The following is a 23,150-nucleotide window of genomic DNA, read 5'->3' as shown; positions in this document are numbered from 1 at the left end:
CATTGACATGCTGTAAAACGCACCTGACCCCATATGCTGACGCATGCCTTATTGAAGGCACATTCTTGGGCATTTCCCCAAAACCAATCGCACCCCTTTCTGAGTAGCACGTGGAGAGGCTCCAGCAGCCAGCTCAAGTTCTGCATAAAGCTCCCAAAGTAATTGAGTCGCCCGAGAAAGGCGTGCAGTTCCGGGGCCTGGGTGCCAGACGAATTGCTTCGGTTTTGGATTCTGTTGGGCGGAGTCCTTCTGCCCAAAAATTCAACCTCGGGCGCGAGAAACAGACACTTGGATTTCTTAACTCTTAGGCCTACCCGGTCCAATCGACTTGGTACTTGCTCCAAATTGCAGAGATGGGAGTCGGTGTCCCTGCCCGTGATGAGTATGTCATCTTGAAACACAACCGTCCCCGGGATGGACTTGGGCAGACTCTCCATGTTGCGCTGGAATATAGCAGCTGCCAACCTGATGCCGAATGGGCATTGATTGTACACAAAAAGGCCTCGATGTGTGTTGATGGTGGTGAGTAGCTTAGACTCTTCGGTCAGTTCTTGTGTCATATACGCAGATGTGAGATCTAGTTTCGAGAGAAGTTTTCCTCCAGCCAATGTGGCAAATAGGTCCTCCACTCTGGGCAGCGGGTATTGGTCCTGTAGGGAGACTCTGTTTATGGTAGACTTGTAATCCCCACAGATTCGTATGGATCCATCAGGCTTCATGACGGGAATGATGTGACTTGCCCAGTCGCTAAATTCCACGGGTTAGATAATGCCTTCCCGCAGAAGCCGGTCCAGTTCGTGTTCAATCTTTTCCCTCATCACAGAAGGCACAGCTCTAGCCTTGTGATGGACCGGTCTGGCATCCTGTGTGTTGTAGATTTTAACTTTAGCCCCTTTGAAGGTGCCCACAACTGGCTGAAAGAGATGTTCAAAACGACTTAAAACTGTTGAGCAGGAGGTCCGTTCCTCTGACGACATGGCGTAAACATCATCCCATTTTCAATTTAGTTTTGCCAGCCAGCTTCTCCCCAACAGTGCTGGGAGATCTCCGGGCACAATCCACAGGGGAAGTTGGTTCACCGTCCCTTTGTGTGTGACTGAGAGCATGGTGCTGCCAAGGATTGGGACGATTTCTTTGGTATAGGTCCTTAGTTTGGTGTCGATCCTTGTGAGTTTTGGTCTGTTGCTTTTGCGGCCACAGCTGTTCAAATTGTTGGACGCTCATGAGAGATTGACTAGCTCCCGTGTCCAGTTCCATGTTGATGGGTATCCCGTTGAGAAGGACCCTCATCATTATTGGAGGCGCCTTGTTGTAAGAACAGTGGACATTGATCGTGTTGACCCGCTGTACCCCAGCATCCCGGGCACTGTCCCCACCGTCTTCTGGTCCGCTTTCCGACCCATCCGATTCGTATATCAGCCGAGCTGTTGTTTTTCTGCACATGCGAGCCAGATGCCCTGTATAGTTGCAGTTTCTGCAAACAGCATGCTGAAATCGACACCCCCTGTTGAGTGCCTTCCCCCACATCTCCAGCACAGACCGCTTCCATTGTTTCCGAAGGATAAGCTGCGTCTGGCTGGTCTCTCTTGAGCTTCTCTCAGTCTGTAGTTGATTGCTCGCATTGTGGGTTGATGAGGTGTGAACGGCCGTTCATGTGGACCTTGATGGCTTCTGGCGCCACTGCCTGCTGTTGAAGACCTGCTCTCCTGTCTTTGTCTGTGTGTGGGGGTAGTGGCTTGATTCACACTTTGAACCCCTTGTTCTGATGTTTCGTTAGTTGTCGTACCCGCAGTATAGATCAACCTCGTTTCTTCTTCTCCTGCCAAGAATGTCTGTGCGACCAGTGCTGCTGCCTCTAAAGTCAAGTTCTTGGTCTCTATAAGCTTTCGGAATATGCCTGCATGGCCTATTCCTTCAATAAAAAAGTCTCTCGGTACTTCTCTCCTTAGTTCATCGGAGAACTCACATAAACTAGCCAGCCTCCGAAGTTCCGCCACAAAGTCGGGTATGCTCTGTACACAGCGTCTGTAGTTGTAGAACCTGTGTCTGGCCATGTGTAGGCTGCTCACTGGCTTCAGGTGGTCTCTCACCAGTGTGCTCAACTCCTCAAACGACTTGCTTGCTGGTTTCTCGGGTGCCAGCAGGTCCTTCATTAAGGCGTATGTTTTCGAGCCACAGCTGGTCAAGAGATGGGCTCTTCTCTTGTCTGCCTCATCGTCTTTGGTTACAAAGCTTTGCTGGAGTCTTTCTATAAAGTCCTCCCAATTGTCTCCGGCATTGTATTTCTCATCTGAGCCGTTGGTAGCCATTCTGTGGATTCTGTGATCCCGTAACTCGTCGCCACTGTAAAGTCCTGACCCTGCAGTACAGACTTACACAAGGCAATGCTGAAGTCAAGGTCACTCTGGACCTGCACCTTTATTTCACAGCTCTCGAGTGCCACACTTGCCTGAGACCTGCCTTTATATACCTGTGTGGAACAGGTATGCAGTGTCTCCTGCAAGTGCACCCCTGGTGGTAAGGTATGCTTGTGGTTACAGGTCATATCTAGTTACAGTCATGTATAGCATGGTAAGATACAGTTATGTACAGTAGTGTGAGATACATGACAGGAAAGGTGTCAGGTGCAATGTGTTTGGGTGATATGTCTGTCATAGTTGAATAGCTGTCAGTGTGTGTAAGTTGTGAGATTTGGGTTTGAGACATGCAGCAGTGGTAATGTGTGAGGGTAATGTAAAGTTATGAATGTGAGATCTGAGTTGTGATTGATAGAAATGCTTTGTAGGTGATTGATGGGGTTTTGGTGAATTAATAATGTTGAAGGCTACTGGACCAGTTGGTGGGATATAGAATTTGAAGATAATTTTACTGACCTTGAATACTCATATGAGGTCATTAAACTTCTTCCTGCACTGTGTCCATGTCCTAGGTGCTACACTGCTGGTATTCATCACATTGTCTAGCTGTTCCCACTGCACTTTGGTCTGCTGCCTGGAGGACCTCCTGGGCCCCCTGTGGGAGCAGCACCTCTCTCCTCGAGTTGACCTCCTGCACAAAGGCCTCCAGTGCTGCATCAGAGAACCTTTGTGCATGCTCTCTCACCTGTTGTGCCATTATTATATGATTTTTTTGGACTGTCTTCCTCAGCCAGTTGAATGATCTGCTGCAGGCAGAATGCACCTTCCCTTTAAGAGGTGCAGACAACCTTTAAGTAGAGCAGGCTAGCTTTTCTTGCAGCAGTATGTGTGGGCTCCTCGCGCTCACTTCCACTGGAGCAGTGCTCTGGCTGGCACGCAGTGGCACGTTGCAGGATGACTCAGGGACTGAGTGAGAGGATGCACATGTTCTTGGATGCAGCAATGGAGGTCCTGGTGGAGATGATCTAGAGACAGATGGATGTCCTGTGCCCACAGGAGGAAGGATGCTACCTCACCCTCTTCACCCTCCTGTCCCTCTCTCCTTTTTATAATTTTTATTTTACAGGAGCTTGACCCAGCAATGATGAAGGAAAGACGATATGCTTCCAAGTCAGGCTAGTGTGTGACTTGCAGGGGAACTTGTTGGTGGTGGCGTTCCCATCCGCCTGCTGCCCATGTCCTTCTAGGTGGTAGAGGTCGCGGGTTTGGGAGGTGCTGTCGAAGAAGCCTTGGCGAGTTGCTGCAGTCCATCTTATCGATGATACACACGGCAGCCACGATGCGCTGGTGGTGGAGAGAGTCAATGTTCAAGGTGGTGGATGGGATACCAATCAAGCGGGCTGTCAAGGTGGCATCGTGCTTATTGAGTGTTGTTAGACCTGCTCGTGTCAAGCTCTTCCACACTTCTCATTGAACCAGGGTTGGTCCCCGGTTTGATGATGTTGGCCTGGAAATCCCGACCTCCCCGGGTCTGTACGGAGTGTGTACGGACCGGGGAAGGCATCGCAAAAGCCGGTTTTCAGCGCACAATGCGCACGCGCTGAAAAGCAGCTTTTCCGATCTGTCCAGCTGGAGCTCGACAGATCGCACACATCTCAGGAGCGAGGACATTTGTACGGGCAAGATTGCAGGATTTACCCAAATCTTGCCCAGCAAATGTCCTCAAAACTCTTGCGCCTGATAAAAGCAGGCACATAGCCGACTTTTACAGGTGTAAGAGTTTTAAAATACTCAAAAATATAATAACATTAAATTAAAAAAGCACATTTTATTGTTAAAAACCCTGCCCACAAAGGTAAGTTTATTTTTAACCTTCATTACAAAACTTTAAAAAAAATGGGAACAATATATATTTTTTCTAAGGCATTTATTAACTTTAATTTCAATTAATTTTAATTATGTTCGGTGTGTTTTTTATTTTTTATTGTGGTGTTTAGTGTGTTTTGTTTCCCTCATTAATAGCGATAGAACTGGTCGATACGGAGCTCCCATTGCTAATACTGGACCTGATTGGCTGAGCAGTCACACGTGATTGCACCGTCTCCGTGGGAACCCGGAGGAGTGGAGCACACTTCGCAGCACGGGAAGAGAAGGCCTCCCCACCGGAATCCCACGCTCCTCCGGAACCACCAGGTAATTACGTTAAAATTCTCCGGTCAAAGGCGTTTGTCCGGAAGAAACCTCCGGCCGAATTTCAGGGCCAATACTGGAGTGAGTGATATGCTGGGAACATGGAGAAACAGCCATTCTCGGCTGAGGAACCTAGGAACCCAGATCTTAGTGGCCCCACAAATAAATGTTAGCTGACGAATATAAAACCAACCGAGTGATCTTAAAATGAGGCCATTTAAGGAAGTTTCCAAGAGAACGTAATTCTGAATCACAATCATGAGAAAATGCATTCAATTTTGAAATCCACCACAAAATTACCACAGTGGTCCACTAGGTGGAGCAGTAGTCCACTAGGTGGAGCTATATTCCACTCATCGTAGGTAGTCTCACCTTTATATGTTTTCTCAAAGCACTTCAATCACCTAACACTCAGCAATTACTACTTCAAGGGGGAATGTCACCATGCGTGTAAGGGTAACAGAGTTGTGGCTCATGTGATTCTGATGGACCAATCAGATCTCTTGCAATGAGCACAGAAAAGGGCCCAAAAGTCGACGATTTTAATACAATGATAGATAAAAGTTGGAATGAAGTAGAAAAGCTTGCACCGTGCTGTTGATTCTATCTGAACCAGTAGATTACACAGATCAAGCATGTTATTTGAGCTAAAAATACAAAGGGATTCATTATTCCCCTTGTTTGGCTCAGATCGATGAGGTGAGTCGTTCCATTCAATTCAGACATCCTGAGTAATCGATATTCTGGAGGATATTTCTGAAGTAATAGGCTCGATTGACAGCCAGGTTTGTGTGGAAGACTTGAGCCAGGTGTGTGAGAGGGTCACGGCCATGGATCTTTGTAGACCATTGATGGACAGCTCTGTATCTCTGCTGACTTCAGGCTGACTGTTGAACTGAGTGCAGGTGGCCAAGTATAAGCCCCGTGTCGCAATCTGCAGGGTTTGTGAGCGAAGGCTTGTGTTTGGCCGTCTGCCCAGTCTGAAACCAGTAGAAATACAGGGCTATTGAGAGAACCCTGTGGTATGTGAGAAATAGAGCAAGTGTGTGTCAAGGGCTAATTTAATGTCAAGGTCGCAGGAGAAGCTTCCATCTTGTATTGATTCCCAGAGGAAGAATAAAGTCTACATTTACTATAAATCTATTATTTATGTTCAGTACTGGTCACAGATTTGTTTGAATGTGTCCTGTGCTTTATAGACTGAGCTGTGATCTGATAATATTAATCTTCCACTTACCGATGAGAGCACATGGTATATCCAGTCAGCCAGAATACTGTGTTTCACATTTATTCTTATAGCCCTTCGAGATTTTACATTTTAAAATGAACTTTTATATTTATTTCCAGATTTGTTTGAAAATCCAGCCCATTTGTTGCTCCACGAAGGGTTTCTCTGGGAGAGTAAATCCATTGGAATTTTGTTTCAAGTTTCTGATGGTGCATCTGCAATTCTATCCTGCTCCCCAACTTTTTACTTAAACTGCAAATTAAAACCCTTAATTTGTGCACATTTATAGCAATATTTTCACTGAACGAGTCACACAGATACCATATTGAGGTAGTTTCACACAATAACGGATCAGAGCTTACATTTATTTAGTGCCTTTAATGTTACAGTAAATGTCCCAAGATGATCCATAGAGGGGGAATGGATACCCAGCAATAGTAAAGGAAAGGTGAAAGGTTAGACAGGTAGATTTTTAGCAGGTTTTGTTGGTGGGGCGAGAAGGAGCAAGGTACAGGGGTTTAAGGGGAAGTGTCCCAGACAGCAAGGCCAATGAGGCGATTTACCAGCTCTCAGAATTTCCTGCTTAAGGCTGCTCTTAAACAAAGTGTGTGAGCCACAAGTTACTTTAAAATATTTAAACAGGGCAAAGGTGAAATTTCCCAGCCTTTTCAGTTGGATCTCCCCATGATCCTGTTATTTGCTTTGTGAGCCTATTTGGAGTGGTCCTAAGGAAAGGAACTTTCCTTTAAAAGTCACTGTTCCTTTAAGGGTTCCATGACAGAGCCTTAAAGGGGCAGCAACTTTTTAGGCATTTTTTTGTTTGTATTTTTACTGGGAAAGTTTGAACTGTAACAGATTATTAAGGAAGTGCAGGGACACTGAACAGGGGAGTGGAGGAAGAACAAAAGGGACGTTCTGTGATCGGCTGGAAGACAGGAGGGATTTAAGAGACAAAAATGAGATGGTAATGGTACAAGTTAGGAAACAAAAGTTGAGTCAGATGGGGTATGAATGGTGGAATCATCACCGATTGCCGTGGGAAAGAGAGAAAAATAAATAAAAAGGGGGTGGGCATTGTAATAAAAAGGGAGGAAAGTGAACAAAAGACGGGCAGAGGTTCTGGTCTGAAATTGTGGAACTGGATGTTGAGTTGAGAAGGCTGTAAAGTGCCGAAACGAAAGATGAGCTTCTGCTCCTTGAGTTTGCGTCGAGCTTCATTCAAACAGTGTCGGAGGCCGAGGTCGGGGAGGTCAGAGTCGGAATGAAGTGGAGAAATAAAGTGAGGCAACCGGAAGCTCAGGGTCACGCTTACGGACTGAACAAAGAGATTCTGCAAAGTGGTCACCCCATCTGCATTTGCTCTGCCCGTTGTCGAGGGGACCACATCGTGAGCAGCGAATACGGTGAATACTAAATTGAAAGAGTTACAAGTAAATTGCTGTTTCACGGGGAAGGAGTGTTTGGGGCCCTGGATAGTGGGAAGGGAGGAGGCAAAAGGACAGGTGTTGCATCTCCTGTGCTGGCATGTGAAGGTACCGTGGGAAGGGAGGGGTTGCTGGGGGTAATTGCGGAATGACCAGGGTGTCGCGGAGGGAGTGGTGGGAGGGGGAGTCGAGGATGGGGGATCGGGTAATGAGCAGACTATTCAACTATAGTCATCACTACAGATGGAGCCAAAAAATTCAGGTCTGTTTTCATTAATTGGAGAATTATGGGCTGATTTGATAGAGGTATTTAACATTATGAAAGGATGGGACAGTGTAGATTGAAACTGACTGTGTCTAGCAGTTGTGGTATCTAGAACAAGGGAACATAGACCTCGGCCTAGAAATTGGCTCCTTAGCGCCTCCTGTTATTGCCTCCAGGGGCTGATCAGGATGCATTAACCACTTACTGACCGGGCGTGGCGAGATGATCGACACCCACATTGTACCGCGATTCGCCCAGAGACCATGACATCATTGCCGTGTGCATCGCCCCGAACCCGAACTTCTATTCCGTCCCCTGCAGCTTCGCCGGCCGAAGACACCGACAGTTGCAGGACATGTTCATCGGGAGGCGATGCTTAATGGCGAGGTGGCCGAGATAATTTAAAACATTTGTGAAATGCTGCAAATTGATTATTTTCAATCCCCTTCCGTCATGATCAATCGTCCTGGCACTCAGCTGCAGTGCATTGGGCTGATCGGGCCGTGTCGTGTCTGCCGTCGGGGACCAGGTAAGTATTCCCCTTGCAGAGCCTGGGAGGGAAGGAGCCTTCCAACGCAGCACTGCTGCATGGCCCATTGTACAGCACTGCACAAGTACCGCCCAGCCTGCCTCCTGTTGCTCTCTCGGATTTGGTGCTCAACTTCCTTCCTGGAACACAAAACACACATTGTTAAAAAGTTGAAAAACATTAACACCACTCCCGAATTTCTCCACCTCAATGTTTAATGTAAGAGATTTAGGACAGGGAGCAGGAGAAACTTTTTTCACAGAGGACAGGATAGGTTAGATAGGTGATTGACGGAACCTAAAGGTTTTGTCTATGATGTGTAAACAAGGTGGAATAGAGTTACCTGTTTGTTTGTGCCGTGCGGAGAGACTGTTCCCAGAGGGGATTCCTTGTTTCAGTGTTTTCCTCTGTGCAGCTGATGGTTGCTGTGCAGTTTGGAGGCCGGGGAACATCTGAGGCCGGTGCAATTGTCCCTCGAGCAAAGTCAGCAGCCAGCAGGAGTCCAATATCGCAGGAGAGGAGCAGGCACAAGAAGGGCACAGCAAAGATCGTCAAAGGCTCAAGCCGCTGATACTGGAGAACTTGCAGCTAGCAGGAATCCAGACTCGGATCCTGCGATCTTTCTGCTTATATGGCTGAGCTATTCACAGCTTTAACCAGATGAGCCATCGGGAAAACCAAACTCAGTCAATTGAACAAGTGCCTGTGTCAGCTTTGGCTCAGTGGTAGCTCTCTCGTCTCTGAGTCAGAAACTTGATTTCTTCTGGATGTTGCTACGAGTCTACAAGTGTTTGGTACTTTCTACAGTTGTTTCAAGTTGCAAAAGACTACAGAGAGCGGTGTGGCAGATGCTGAAGGACTGCCTTCGAGGCTTCTACACAAACCAGTTGCTCCCAGACATGCGTGCACTAGTAGGCATTCCCCTTGGAATGCAGCAAGACTTGGAGAATGAACAGAGGGCACACAGAGCAGGACAATCTACTGGAAGAGGGGGGAGGAGGATGGGGAGAAGGGCTTTCAGCAGCAGGCCATATCCAGGGTGTTTAGGGAGCAATTCTTCCATATGAACCTCAATGAGAAACAATGTGTGAGACGCCTTCGCTTCAGTAAGGACGACCTCACTGAAATCTGCCACCTCCTGCAACCACAACTGTAACCTCAGAGCAGGGCACGGACCACATTACCAGTGGCTGGGAAGGTGACCATGGCGATGAACATTTATGGGTCTGGCTCCTTCCAGGCTGGAGCTGGAGATATTTGCAACATCTCGCAGTTGTCCATCCATTGTTGGTTAAAGGAGGTCACGGAGTCTCTCTATTCAAAGATCTCTGACTACATTTCATTCTCTCTCGCCAGAGACAAGCAGGGGAAGCGAGCACGAGGCTTCGCTAGGATTGCAGGCCTCCCCATGGTGTGGGGTGCCATTGGCTGCACGTACATTACTTTGTGGGCCCCATGCCAGAACCAAAAGGGATTCCACTCCCTCAAGGTCCAGCTGGTGTATGACTGTAGGCAGCACAACATGCAGGTCAATGCCCGGTATCCTGGCAACAGTCATGACACCTTCATTCTACAGCAGTCTGCTGTGCCAGCTGCACTTGAGCCAAAATGGAAAGCCAAAGGGTGGCTACTGGGCGACAAGGTCCATCTGCTGACCATATGGCTGATGACTCTGGTGCACAAGCCAATGAAAGCCGTGCTACCACACAAAATGTGCTGGAGCAGGCCACTGGGATGCTGAAATAATAGTTCCGCTGCCTGGACCATTCTGGAGGGGCCCTGTAGTACTCACCAGAGCGGGTGTCAAGATTCGTGGTGGTCTGCTGCATGTTGCACAACCTCGCCATCATGAGGGCACAGCGCTTGCCACCTGCTATACAGCAAGCAGCTGAGGGTCAGGAGCATGAGCAGGAGGAGGAGAAGGAGGAAGAGGAAAAGGAGGAAGAGAAAGGGAGGAGACAACCTAGACAGTCCCTTTCTGCCCAGGCTGCCCGTGAGGAACTCATCTGTGTGTGATCCCAGTAACCGCAATCCAGGGGTACGTGGACCACAACAATTGGATCTGCCCCCTCCCACTCCAAGTTCCTCTGCAGCCCAGGGGAGATGTCCTTAACCTTGGCACCGGGCAGGCAGCACCACCTTCGGGACTCACGCTCTCGGCTGCAGAGAACAGTATCTATCCCCCGACTGATACTGTCCCCTCCCACTACAGCATTTCTTTTTACTCCCCCCACTTAAATGGCCCCCTGTATCACATTGCTGTGGTCAGTTTGCTCATCCTCCCTGCAGTCCCTGTTTTGGTCCACACAGGGAGTAAGAGCGTCGAACCTGTTGGACAAGAGCAAGGGCTGAGGCTCCTCCATCACTACATCCTAGGTCCCCATACCTGCCTCACTGATAGTCACACCCTCCTGTCCCTGACCACGGACCAAGTTTGAATTAATTAATCTAAGGGGTGTGACTGCCTCCTGAAACACAGTGTCCAGGTAAGCGTGATGTGTCCCTGATGTGTTGCAGTGTTTGAAGCTTGGACTGATCAACACGGAGCCGAAGTTCCTCGAGCTGCCAACACTTACTGTCAATGTGGTCACCATGGGCCTCAATGGTCTCCACCTGCTCCCACATGTTGCAGCAGTAACATGTTGCCTGCCCTGCCATCTCTAATGTATTTAATTAATTACGTTTTCAAGTTTTGAACGTTTTAGTTTTTAATTCTGGCTCTTAATATAAACCAATGCCCAAGAAAAGAGAGAAAAACTGACCAACCAATCACTTCCCTGCTTTCCTGTGATGTCACACCTTTGATCCTTTTGACTTCTTGCCCTCCCAGGTCAGTTGGTGCTGGTTGGGCTGACACTTTAGTAGTTCGCCGCTCCTCACGATCTCGCTGTGGCTGTCACTGCAACTGTTGCTCTGCACTTCTGTGTGAATGTGTAAGTTTTCCCAGAACATCCCAGCAGTCACCTCTGGGTTAGAGGTGGAGAGGACGCCTGTGCAGTGCCAGAAAATACATCCTGGGGCCTGGGAACACCCAGTAACCAGAAAGGTTTTTGTTTCTTACCCGTTTTCTCTGCTATTTGTTGCCCTTCCCTCCGCTCCTTAAGGTGTTGACTCCTTCGTGGGACACAGTCCCATGGGCACTGGACACCCTCCAGCACCTCACCCAGGGGCCCATTATTGCTGTGGAGAGCTGACCACAAGTTTCAAAAAAGCCTGACACAGGAAGGAAAATTTGCTCAATTTTATTGCAAATTATGCCCTATTTCCCGTTTGGGAATTGAATATTTTTATCAAATGCTGACAAGTGGCCATAAACATTACCGACTGCCAGAAAATATCGTGCAAGTTTTTCCCATCATGTCCTGTACCACACTAACTGTCCGCATTCACACAGACCAACAATTGTCATGTATTAATTTCACATTCTGTTTGTAGCCACCAGATGGCGACATTGTTGGAGGCCACTGAGCAGCATGCACATGGTGCTGCTCAGGTATAAAAGGCCAGCCATTTTGAGAGTCAGGCATTTTGGGCCTAAATAAAACATAGCCAAGGTTGTACCTTGCTCAGTTAAACAGTACTCAGTTTGAACCTTTATTGCATACATAACAACAATACAAACTAAGTCTTTGCCACAGCTTAATTTTATTGGTTATTTTAATGTTCAATCTCTGATATTACAATTACAATTGAAATCTCGGGAAAATCAGTGTCTGCAGCCATTGTGTTTTGATATTTTATCCCATTTTAACCTATTTCTAGATCCTTTAGCTTTCCTCCCTCGACTGAGTTTCTTCACAGAGATGGTGACAGTCTCTGGAAAAGGGACTTTCCCGGGTATTGTCCAAGCTGCTCTGTGTTGGCCAACGAGGGACACAGAAGGTTTGATGAAGAGCAGGTGCAGCTGACCAGTTACAGGGCAGGGAGACTCCCAGTGACAGAGGCTGAGATCTGAATGAACGCTCTGGATGGGAGTCCAATCGTCTGTCAGCAAAGCTTCAGAGCAACAGAATCAAGCTGATGATTTATTTGAAGGGCCTGCAGTGGTCGTTGGTCCTTTCTCAACTGGTACACATGGAAAGCCTTTCACCAGATGGGGGACTTTATTGTGAAGAGGCAGCAAGTGAAAGATATGTCGACAGAGTGGTTTTATTGCACCCTCTCTGGGCTGGATTGGATATTTATTTACACCATCATTACCATAAAAAGAGTATAAGTCACATGCTCAGAGTGCACTGAAGCTTATGCACCTCCAGCTATAATGCTTTACCTGCATTGCTGTTAAAACACCTAAACAGATGATGATCATAATAAATCACATTTTTCGTGTTTATTTGGACATCAGTGTCCCTCTATCTACCCAGTTTTCTAGATTATTTAGAACTTCATTGGGGGCGATTTTAAACCTGCCCACTTGGCAGAAATTGGACTAAGCCACTCGTCAAAAGTGGCGGGATCATCATTGACAATAATGGACTGGGGTGTGGTGACATCGCACACGGACCTGGGTCTGGTGACATCACACACAGACCGGGGTGTGGTGACATCACACATGGACCGGGGTGTGGTGACATCACACACGGACCGGGGTCTGGTGACATCACACACGGACCGGGGTGTGGTGCCATCACACATGGACCGGGGTGTGGTGACATCACACACGGACCGGGGTCTGGTGACATCACACACGGACCGGGGTGTGGTGACATCACACACGGACCGGGGTCTGGTGACATCACACACGGACCGGGGTGTGGTGACATCACACACGCACCGGGGTGTGGTGACATCACACACGGACCGGGGTGTGGTGACATCACACACGGACCGGGATGTGGTGACATCACACACGGACCGGGGTCTGGTGACATCACACACGGACCGGGGTGTGGTGACATCACACACGGACCGGGATGTGGTGACATCACACACGGACCGGGATGTGGTGACATCACACACGGACCGGGGTGTGGTGACATCACACACGGGGTGTGGTGACATCATCGGGCCCTGACTGCGCCGTTAACTCTGGCCTGGGCGGGGGAAGCCGGTGCAGCTTTTCCAACAGGCCGAAGCAGCTCTGAGGAGAATCAGGATGTCAAGGTGTAAGTGTTTGACTTTCCTTTGTGCAGGAATGCCCCACCAGGCCCCAAAATGAAAGTTTGGGGCTCCCCTGCCCCGGACTCCCCACATCCCCCATTCCATCCCCGAGACCCTCCCAGAACCACCTTCACCGCACCTGCCTGCACGCCCTGTGGCCGGGAAGTGGTCTGGCCGCACGATAATGAAGTTCGGGATTTAAAATACCCCAGGCCCGATATCTGCAGCAACAGGTGAGTTTCCCATTCCCCTCGCCACTCACCCACCCAAAACCCATCTGGAGTTAAAATCGGGCCCATGTAATGTGTATTATTGTCTAAAAAACTGTTCCTATAATTCATAAAATACAACTATTGTGGCTCTGACCCATTGGCTCATTTAACTCTAATTCCCCCAAAACCCACGTTATTTTTTATCGTTTCACACATAGCAAAAGGTCGAAGGATACAGGAACAAATCCTATTGGTTAGTTCACCAGTGGTGTCAATATTCTTGAATGAAGCACAGGAATTTTGAATAACTGCAGAAAGATCAAATAATAATTCAAAAGAAAGTACCAGCAGAATATAATAAGTGAAGCAAGTACCCTACCAAACCTGCTCATAAATCAGAGAGTATTAATGCATCTTTCAAAAATATGTTTAGTTTTAGCTGGGAACGAGAGAGTTGTCTGGATAGAAAGGCGTAATTCAGCGAGAGCACTTAGATATTCTTCATTGTGACAATCAAACTCCAGGGCCTTTTCAAAGCATTCAATAGCTTTACAATTCTTCCCATCCAGCTGGTGCAGTAACCCAAGAACACCAAGGGCTTTGCTGTCTCTTGAATTTATGCAAAGTCGCCTGTCTGCTATCTTCTCCAAGTTTTCGTGACACCTTCTCCGTTCTATTGAGTCATATTTGACTTTCACTCCTTCCAGAAAATGGGTGACGGCATTTGATTCAGATCTTTTCTGGTGCAGTTCAAATAATCCGACCGCTAAACATATTTGCTGCTTATTTTCTTGGCGAATATTTTCTAATTTCAGTAGATTGCTGTAGATCGCCTCTGCTTCGAAAAATTCTTCATTTAATGAACAGATTTTTGCAAAATCCAGTTGTGGCTTAATAGATGTTAATGGGCGGGGCTCAAATGCCTTTTCAAAATGGTACTTGCATTTATTGATGAAGTCAGCTTTCTGTTGAAAAGCAGGATTGCAAGGGTCTTTGCTGCCTGGATATTTGATCAGTCGATATAGTTTTTTTTTGTAACACAGACCTATTTGGTGGTGTAAAAAGGTAGAGTTTGGGGTAATTTCGAATGCTTTCTTCAACAGCTCCACAGCTTTTTCCACATCTCCTTTTGCTCTGTAAAATTTTGCTGCATAACGAGTTACATATGGAAGATCAGGGGACTTCTGCAATGCTTGTTCAACTAATTTCAGTGCTTCCTCCTTTTGATTGAACTCTTGTAGTTTTAGAGCCAACAGCACCATGGCTACAGAGTCATCTGGATCAAGTTCCAGCACACGTCGCAACTGCTTCACTGATTGGCTGCGGTCACCACTCTCTGGGGTACCAGAAATCCCTTCCAGACGGAACAGAGCAGTCGCATAGCCAACGTTCCATTCAGTGTCATCAGGATCTTCCTCCAGAGCCTTCTCAAAACATTCCTTTGCCTCTTCATAGTATTGATCAGCAGAAGTCAACAGTGACCAACCCTTCTCCCCGTATACTTCAGGTATCAGTGCTGTATACCGAGAGCCATCAGTAAATTGTTTACAGATCATCTCCAGCTTGTCGAGGTAGGACTGGGCCTCTGTCAGTTGGCCCATGTGATAATATACCCAGGCATAGTTTCCATAGGTGATGATGCTTCTTCTTTCAAATTCATGTTCATGGTTCTCCCTCAGAATCTTTTCAGCTTCCTTTAAGTTTTTAATTGCCTCTTCACTGTTGCCTTGCAGACAGTTTACAAAAGCGAGGTGGTTGTAAGACCTGGCCTGATATTTCACACCAGCCTGTATTGAATCTTGCAATCTATACTTCATGTCGTCCAAGTCAATGTTTTCCTTCTGTGGGCCCCACGTGAAGTGACATTGAAGCCAATCGAGCTTCACTTTCAACAAATCCTTCTGTGTGTTGCTGCAAGAGAACAAAATTCATCAAAACCCATCTCAGACTGGCTGTGTCACCCCCTCCCCTCTCTCCGGTTTCTTTAACTAAAGCCTTCTCCCGACTCCTGGACCCACTGACCATGAAATCTCTGGTCACACAAAGGTGACCTCTGCAAAAACCACTGCAAAAGGAAAAGGGATGACTGCAAATCTCAGCTGTACTTACACTGGTCTCCTTCATGCTGGCTGATGTACCAGCTCATGGACATTTAATCTTCTCACGCAATGTACAGCATCACCTCAAACACCTCCACTCCCAATGATATGAACAGGAACATTGGTTGAAGTACTCAGTCTGCCTGTTGGTTCACCCATTACATCTCCTTCTCATTCATGCATTCCATTCTGAAATGGGAGTTCCTCACTAAAAAGGTCAGAGCTAATTCTAAAACACTCTCCCTCTCACATTGGCAGTCCAGGTAACTCTCCACTAAACAGATCATCAACCTGGTCCTCCACAGGGACCCTGCTGTCTGTGAGCAGGTCATTCTCCACCCCAACATGCGGAAGGAGAACCTAGAAGTCTTTAAAATTATGAAAGGTTATGATAGAGTCGACACAGAGAGAGTGTTTCCACTCTGAGGAGGAGCAAAACTAGAGGCTATCAGTGTAAGACAGACACCAAGAAATCAAATAGGGAATTCAAAAGAAGCTTCTTTACCCAGAGAGCGGTGAGAATGTGGAACTCACTACCATATGGAGTGGTTGAAGCAAATAGTATCGATGCATTTCAGGGGAGACTAGATAAGCATATGAGGGAGAAGGGATTAGAGGGTTATGCAGATAGAATTAGCTGAGGAAAGACAGGAGGAGGCTCGAGTGGAGCATAAACCAGCATGGACTGGCTGGGCTGAATGGCCGGTTTCTGTGCTGTGTATCCTATGTAACCCTCTCTAATCCCATCCTTAAAGCAGAAAAGAAGGCCCAACACAAAGATATCAGCATTCTGAAAGACCATGTTTCATGAACTGACTCTTACCCTGCTGAAAATCTTCCACCATGCCATCCTCCAGGTGTGATGTTAAACCAAGGCAGCCTCTGCCTATTCCAGTGGATCAAGTGGACCTCATAGATTCTATGGCATTATCCGTGAATTCTGTGTTCCTCTAACTCGGGCTCGTGTCCTTCTCCCACTTCACCCACTGATGGTGGCCGAGCCATCAGACCAGACAGGCCCGATACTCTGGAATTCCCTCGCTGAACCTCTCCACCTCACTCTCCTCCTTTACAATCTCCTATCTCTTTGACTAAGCTTTTGTCATCCCTCTAACCATCCCCTTCTTTGCCTCAGTGTCCATTGTTGTCTGATTACGTTGCTGTGAAGCACCTTGGGATGTTTTCCTAGGTTAAAGGTGCTATATAAATGCCAGTTGTTGTTGTTGTGCAAACTGAGTTGTCACATTTCCTGACAAAACAACAGTGACTGCACTGCAACATAATTCACTGAATGTGAAGCACTTTGGGACATTTCTGAGAGGTGTGATAAGGTGTTACATCAATACAAATTCTTTCTTCCTTGCTGTTAAACTCACGTCGATACACTTCATCCCCCAGCCATCCCAGCTTCTCCTTGCACTCTACTCCGCCGGCCTCTTGTTCCTGTTGGCTCTCGTCTCCCTCCCCCCACAATCCAAGCTGTCATTCTTACCCCTGCCCCAGTTCATGGTGGCTTTCCTCCCTTTGCTGCTCCGTTCAAACTGCTGCACCTGTCCTTTCCCCCAGTTCATGTCAGCACTCTTCTCCCCCGCCCCCATTCTCAATGTAAGTCAGCACTTTTCCTTCTCCTACACACTTTAAGCTGGCACTCTCCTCCTGCATTTCATGCTGTGTCCATCCCCCCATCCCAGTCCATGCTGTACTCTCCCTTTGCTTTATAGTTCAGGTTGCTTTAGTTTGGATATATGAAAGTGCTGGAAATCACTATTTTACATTAGTAGATCCCTTCTAGATTCCCATGGAACACAAAGTGAAACTTTCTTTCTTCAAACTCTGGATATGACCTGAGGGCACTTACAGAATACGTCTTTCCACGACAGTATAATATTCAAGTTTAACTTTGTACTTTCAACAGAGCCAAGTCAAAAATAATTTAAATTTTTGTTTGAGTTATAATCCTATGAACAGGTCTGCCTTTTGCCTCATGTTTACTGACTATCACCAGTCTTGGTGCAGCAGTGTTCCCTTATCTGTGTGTCTCACTGTGAGCCACTAATCCCAGCTCTCTGCATTTCAACTGCTTTGTAATGTAAGCTACTTTATTTCTGAAAACTAGCTCCTTGTTCGATAGTCTACACGTAAATTTAAATAAAGGAGGAATTCCAATGACCGTTACCTCATCGTGCTGATCGATGGACAATGCGTTGTTAAAATTTCTTTTTCAGCTTCAACAATCGTTCCAATGGTGAATTGATCGAGAAGAGTGTTTAGTGTGTTGTTTTCCAGCTTATTTATACTATCCAGTTATTGTACGCAATGAATCATTTCCTGAATGTGAATCGAAGCTAAACCTATAAAATGAAACAAAGAACCAAAGGGCGAGAATTTCATTATCGCCCAGGAATGGGCGGTGTCATTAGAAAGGTTGGAGATTGAGCAATATGCACCAATGTTTTACACTGCATGCAAAATACGTGCTCACTGCTCAAAGAAATGATTGGAGTCCTCGGGGAAGAAATTTCCCAGTGCCCTGATTGGGGGTGATAACCGGCTGGGGGCGGGACTTCCTGCGCCCGGCACAGAAGTCCCGCCCCGGCCGCGGAATTGCGGTTACCGCCCCTCACAGGAAGTGGAGCGCAATCTCGCCGAGTTCCACTTCCTGATGGGGCAGGTACCAGGGCGATACCTTTTTTCTATTTGTTCCTGGGATGTGGGCATTGCTGACAAGGCCAGTATTTGTTGCCCATCTTAGGACACGATTGGCAGCACTGGCGCACTTTGCTGGGCCTCTGATGGCCTCCACTGGGTCACCAGGGCGGCCTGGTGCCAAGGCTGCAGCCTGGCACACAAGACAGAATGCCAAGCTGCACAATGGCAGCTCGGGCCATGCCAGGGAAGTAAAGAACGAGCCGATCGGTGAGTCGGTGAAACAGGTAATATGGCTGCACAGGGCGCTCCCGACCTCCCCTGTAACTTTCACCTTGTGAGCGGAGTTCGGCCTGGTTCGCGATCCACGAGGCTGGCACTGACACCGCTCATGGCATACTTACGGGGCACTGGCCAATGTAAATGGCCGCGGGGTCATTGTGTGGCACTAAGGGGTCATCGGCGGTTGTGCCCCGGCCCGGGGTGCTATTGGTGGAGCACGGGGCTATCGTGGCAGCGCCTCGGCTAACTCCAGCACAATTTTGCAAGAGGCGCCCAACCCCCTCTTGTTGAGAGCACTTATGGCCCTCCTCCTTCCTCTGGCCACATGTTCCAATCTTTCTCCCTGCCTCCGCTCCCTCTGCCGTAGATCCTGGAGGGGGAGGTCGACTACCAGCACAGCCCCAATTAATGTTGTCAATTGTAGTGGTATGATTTTTTAAAGAATAAATGCAGCACTTTTTAGTTGCTACAACACTCCTGATACTCAATAACCTTGAAATCACGGATTGAGACTGTTGCATTATATGAAACTGAGAAGAAAGCACTGAAGCTCCACGAACCTACGGCTGCAACTCACTGCTGATGATCCCTTAAATAAACATCACTGGAGTAGACTTCCTGGTGCTCCATGCCAGCTCTACCATTGGCTGTTTCTTCTGGCACTAAGGTAAGTGGCGACAATCAGTTTTGCAGATCGGGCGGTCAGTGAGCATTGCACACTCACTGACATCACGATCCACCTGGTGTTGAGGCTCCCAGCAATAACTGTTAGCACCGACGCTGCGGTGGGGGGGATTTGATGTGTGGAGCGGGGTTCCCCTCGCCCCACATTCATGTTGTCACATCCCATTAACGCCAATTACTGAACTAATGGGAGGTGCTAAGGTGCTGAATTTTACCCCATAATGTGATATGGCAGAATCAACACAGTTTTATGAAAGAGAAATTGTGTTGGACAAATCTATTAGAATTTTTTGAGGGTGCAATTAGCAGAGTAGATAAGGGGAAACCAGTGGATGTAGTATATTTGTATTTTATAAAGGCATTCAATAAAGTGCCACACAAGATGTTACATGAGATAAGGGCTCATGGGAATAGGACAATATATTAGCTTGGATTCTACTAACGGAGAGAAAACAGAAAGTAGGAATAAACGCGTCATTTTCGGCTTGGCAACTTGTAAATAGAGGGTTGCTGCAAGGACTTCAGCTATTTACATTCTATATCAATTACTTAGATGAGGGGACTAGGTGTGGTATATCCAAGTTTGCTGACAATACAAAGCTAGGTGGGAAAGTAAGCTGTAAGATCAATTCAAAGAAACTGTGAAGGTTTATAGACAGGTTTAGTGAATGGGCAAGAAGGTGGCAGATGGAGTATAATGTGGGGAAATGTGAAATTGTCCACTCTGGTAGGAAGAATAGAAATAGTAAGGAAGGACATTAGTTTGGAGGATATGGAATCTGTATGGGTGGAGCTGCAGAATACCAAAGGGCAGAAAACATGAGTGGGAGTTGTGTACAGACTACCAAACAGTAGTAGTGAGGTTGGACACAGCATCAAACAAGAAATTAGGGATTCATGCAATAAAGGTACAGCAGTTATCATGGGCGACTTTAATCTACATATAAATTGGTTTAACCAAACTGGTTGCAGTACGATGGAGGAGGATTTCCTGGAGTGTATTAGGGATGGATTTCTAGACCAATATGTCGAGGAACCAACTAGAGGGCTGGCCATCCAAGATTGGCTGATGTGTACCAAGAAAGGACTAATTAGCAATCTTGTTGTGCGAGGCCTCTTGGGGAAGAGTGACCATAATATGATAGAATTCTTTATTAAGATGCAGAGTGACACAGTTAATTCAGAGACTAGGGTCCTGAACTTAAGGAAAGGTAACTTCGATGGTAGACTGGCGAAAGATACTTAAAGGGTTGACGGTGGATAGGCAATGGCAAACATTTAAATATCACATGGATGAACTTCAACAATTGTACATCACAGGAGTAAAAATAAAACAGGGAAGGTGGCTCAACAAGGGAAATTAGGGATAGTGTTAAATCCAAGGAAGAGGCATATCAATTGGCCAGAAAAAGCAGCAAACCTGAGGACTGGGAGAAATTTAGAATTCAGCAGAGGAGGACAAAGTGTTTAATCAGGGTGGGGAAAATAGAGTATGAGAGGAGGCTTGCTGGAAACATAAAACATGACTGCAAAAGCTTCTATAGATATGTGAGGAGGAAAAAGATTAGTGAAGACAAACGTAGGTCGCTTGCGGTCAGAATCAGGTGAATTTATAATGGGGAACAAAGAAATGGCAGACCAATTGAACAAATACTTTGGTTCTGTCTTCACTAAGGAAGACACAAAAAACATTCTGGAAATACTAGGCTGACCGAGGGTCTAGCGAGAAGGAGGAACTGAAGGAAATCCTTATTATTCAGGAAATTGTGTTTGGGAAATTGATGAGATTGAAGGCCGATAAATCCCCAGGGCTGATAGTTTTCAACCCAGAGTACTTAAGGAGGTGGCCCTAGAAATAGTGGATACATTGGTGATCATTTTCAAATAGTCTATCGACTCTGGATTAGTTCCTATGGACTGGAGGGTAGCTAATGTAACACCACTTTTTAAAAAAGGAGGGAGAGAGAAAATGGAGAATTATAGACCAGTTAGCCTGACATCAGTAGTGGGGAAAATGTTGGAATCAAAGATGAAATAGCAGTGCATTTGGAAAGCAGTGACAGGATCTGTCCAAGGTTCACCAGACTGGTGCCCGGAATGGCAGGACTGACATATGAGGAGACACTGCATCGACTGGGCCTGTATTCCCTGGAGTTTAGAAGAATGAGAGGGGATCTCAGAGAAACATATAAAATTCTGCAGGGACTGGACAGGTTAGATGGAAGAAGAATGTTCCCGATGTTGGGGAAGTCCAGAACCAGGGGTCACAGTCTAAGGTTAAGGTGTAAGCCATTTAGGACTGAGATGAGGAGAAACTTCTTCACTCAGAGAGTTGTGAACCTGTGGAATTCCCTACCGCAGAGAGTTGTTGATGCCAGTTCATTGGGTATATTCAAGAGGGAGTTAGATATGGCCCTTACGGCTAAAGGGATCAAGGGGTATGGAGAGAAAGCAGGAAAGGGGTACTGAGATGAATGATCAGCCATGATCTTATTGAATGGTGGTGCAGGCTCGAAGGGCCGAATGGCCTACTCCTGCACCTATTTTCTATGTTTCTAAAAGTAGAATAGTTTTTAAAAGTTGAGAAACCAGTAAATGTTGGTGTGCAGAGGGACTTGGGAGTCCTTGTACACAAATCAGAGAATGTTATTATGCAGGCAATTAGGAAAGCAAATGATCTGTTCATCTTTATGGCAGGTGATTGGAGCATAAGTAAGTCTTCCTGCAATTATGTAGGGCTTTGGTGAGACCACACCTGGAGTACTGTGCACAGTATTGGTCTCCTCACCGATGGAAGGATATAAAAGCAAAATACTGCGGATGCTGGAAATCTGATATAAAAATAGAAACCACTGCCAGCCAGGGAATGGTGGCATCGCACAGCAACACCAGAGAGAGAAAGATCCGCCATTAACCGGGGCAGAAACACCCCAAAGATTAGCAGCACAATTTTACTTACCGCTGCTGAATGAGCCGGCGTTTGTATAAACTTAGTGACTGGGGACAGAAGAGAGGGAGAGTGCCCGTACTGGGCCATCGCTGTACAAAAGGGCGTTCTGCTACTTCCCCAGCTTGTACTGCCATCCCTCCCCTGTTGGTTGGTGATGTATCAGATGGGAGGCTGGGAACTCGGCCTGTTTCCCACTCCCTGTCCCACTCATCCCACCAACACATTACATGATGGAGGGCGGACAAATTGCTGGGTCGGAGATGTGGGGCTGGACTTTCTGGAGGTTCTCTGAGGAGTGAGAATCTGACAGTATGATTCCGCACCCCATTTTCATCCTCCTTCCATTCTTAGGTGGTCTCGCAGAAGTAAATCCAGATCCTTGTTTTCACTCAGTGGTGGATGTGTGAGTTGATTGGTGTTTCAGCATGCACAAGACTGACTTCTATTCTTTAATTAGTGTAATATAAAGGATAGGATCTTTTATAGAAATAAAGAGTTGCATTTCTATAGCACCTTTCACGACCCTCAGTATGTCCCAAAGCCCTTTCTGCTAATAATATACTTTTAAAGTGTAGTCACTATTGTAATATAGGAAATGTGGCAGCCAATTTGCACACAGTAAGGTCCGACAAACCGCAATGTGTTAATGACCAGATCGTCTGTTTTAGTGGTGTTGGTTAAGAGATAAATATTGGTCAATACACCAGGGAGAACTTACCTGCATTTCTTAAATATAGTGCCATGGGATCTTTTACGTCCAACTCAGGAGGCAGATGTGGTCTCTGTTTCACATCCCATTTGAAAGTCAGCGCCTCTAACAGTGTAGCACTCCCTCAGCACTGCACTGAAGTGTCAGCCTGTATTATGTGCTCATATCTCTAGAATGGGACTGACTCAGAGGTGAGAGTGCTATCACTGAACCACAGCTGACACAGGTAGGAAGAAGGATGAGGTCCAGCAGGCAGAGTTTAAGGAGCCAGGAGAGAGATTAAAAAGCAGGACCTCAAAGGCAGTAATCTCCGGATTACTCCCAGTGCCACGAGCTAGTGAGTACAGAAATAGGAGGATAGAGCAGATGAATACGTGGCTGGAGAGATGGTGCAGGCAGGAGGGCTTTAGTTTCCTGAGGCATTGTGACAGCTTCTGGGGGAGGTGGGACCTGTACAAGCCGGACGGGTTGCACG

The 23,150-nt window shown here is 46.9% G+C and overlaps 1 protein-coding gene and 1 long non-coding RNA gene across 2 annotated transcripts in view; one reads left to right on the top strand and one right to left on the bottom strand.

The window, feature by feature from the left end:
* Window positions 1–23,150, top strand: part of LOC139259612 (uncharacterized) — a 74,294-nt gene that overhangs the window by 9,806 nt on the left and 41,338 nt on the right. The window contains exon 2 of the long non-coding RNA XR_011592615.1: window positions 4,380–4,550. This is a non-coding gene — a long non-coding RNA (uncharacterized lncRNA). The remainder of the gene's footprint in view (window positions 1–4,379; window positions 4,551–23,150) is intronic.
* Window positions 13,701–17,585, bottom strand: LOC139260435 (interferon-induced protein with tetratricopeptide repeats 5-like). The gene is made up of 2 exons (XM_070876998.1): window positions 17,581–17,585; window positions 13,701–15,216 (listed from the first exon to the last, which is right to left on the bottom strand). Exons 1-2 carry the CDS (start codon window positions 17,583–17,585, stop codon window positions 13,701–13,703), a joined length of 1,521 nt encoding a protein of 506 aa, XP_070733099.1.

This window comes from Pristiophorus japonicus, chromosome 3 (assembly GCF_044704955.1).
Source record: "Pristiophorus japonicus isolate sPriJap1 chromosome 3, sPriJap1.hap1, whole genome shotgun sequence".
Lineage (NCBI taxonomy): Eukaryota > Metazoa > Chordata > Chondrichthyes > Pristiophoridae > Pristiophorus > Pristiophorus japonicus.
The sequence above is the reverse complement of the archived record's forward strand: the minus strand, read 5'-3'. Positions and strand labels throughout refer to the sequence as shown.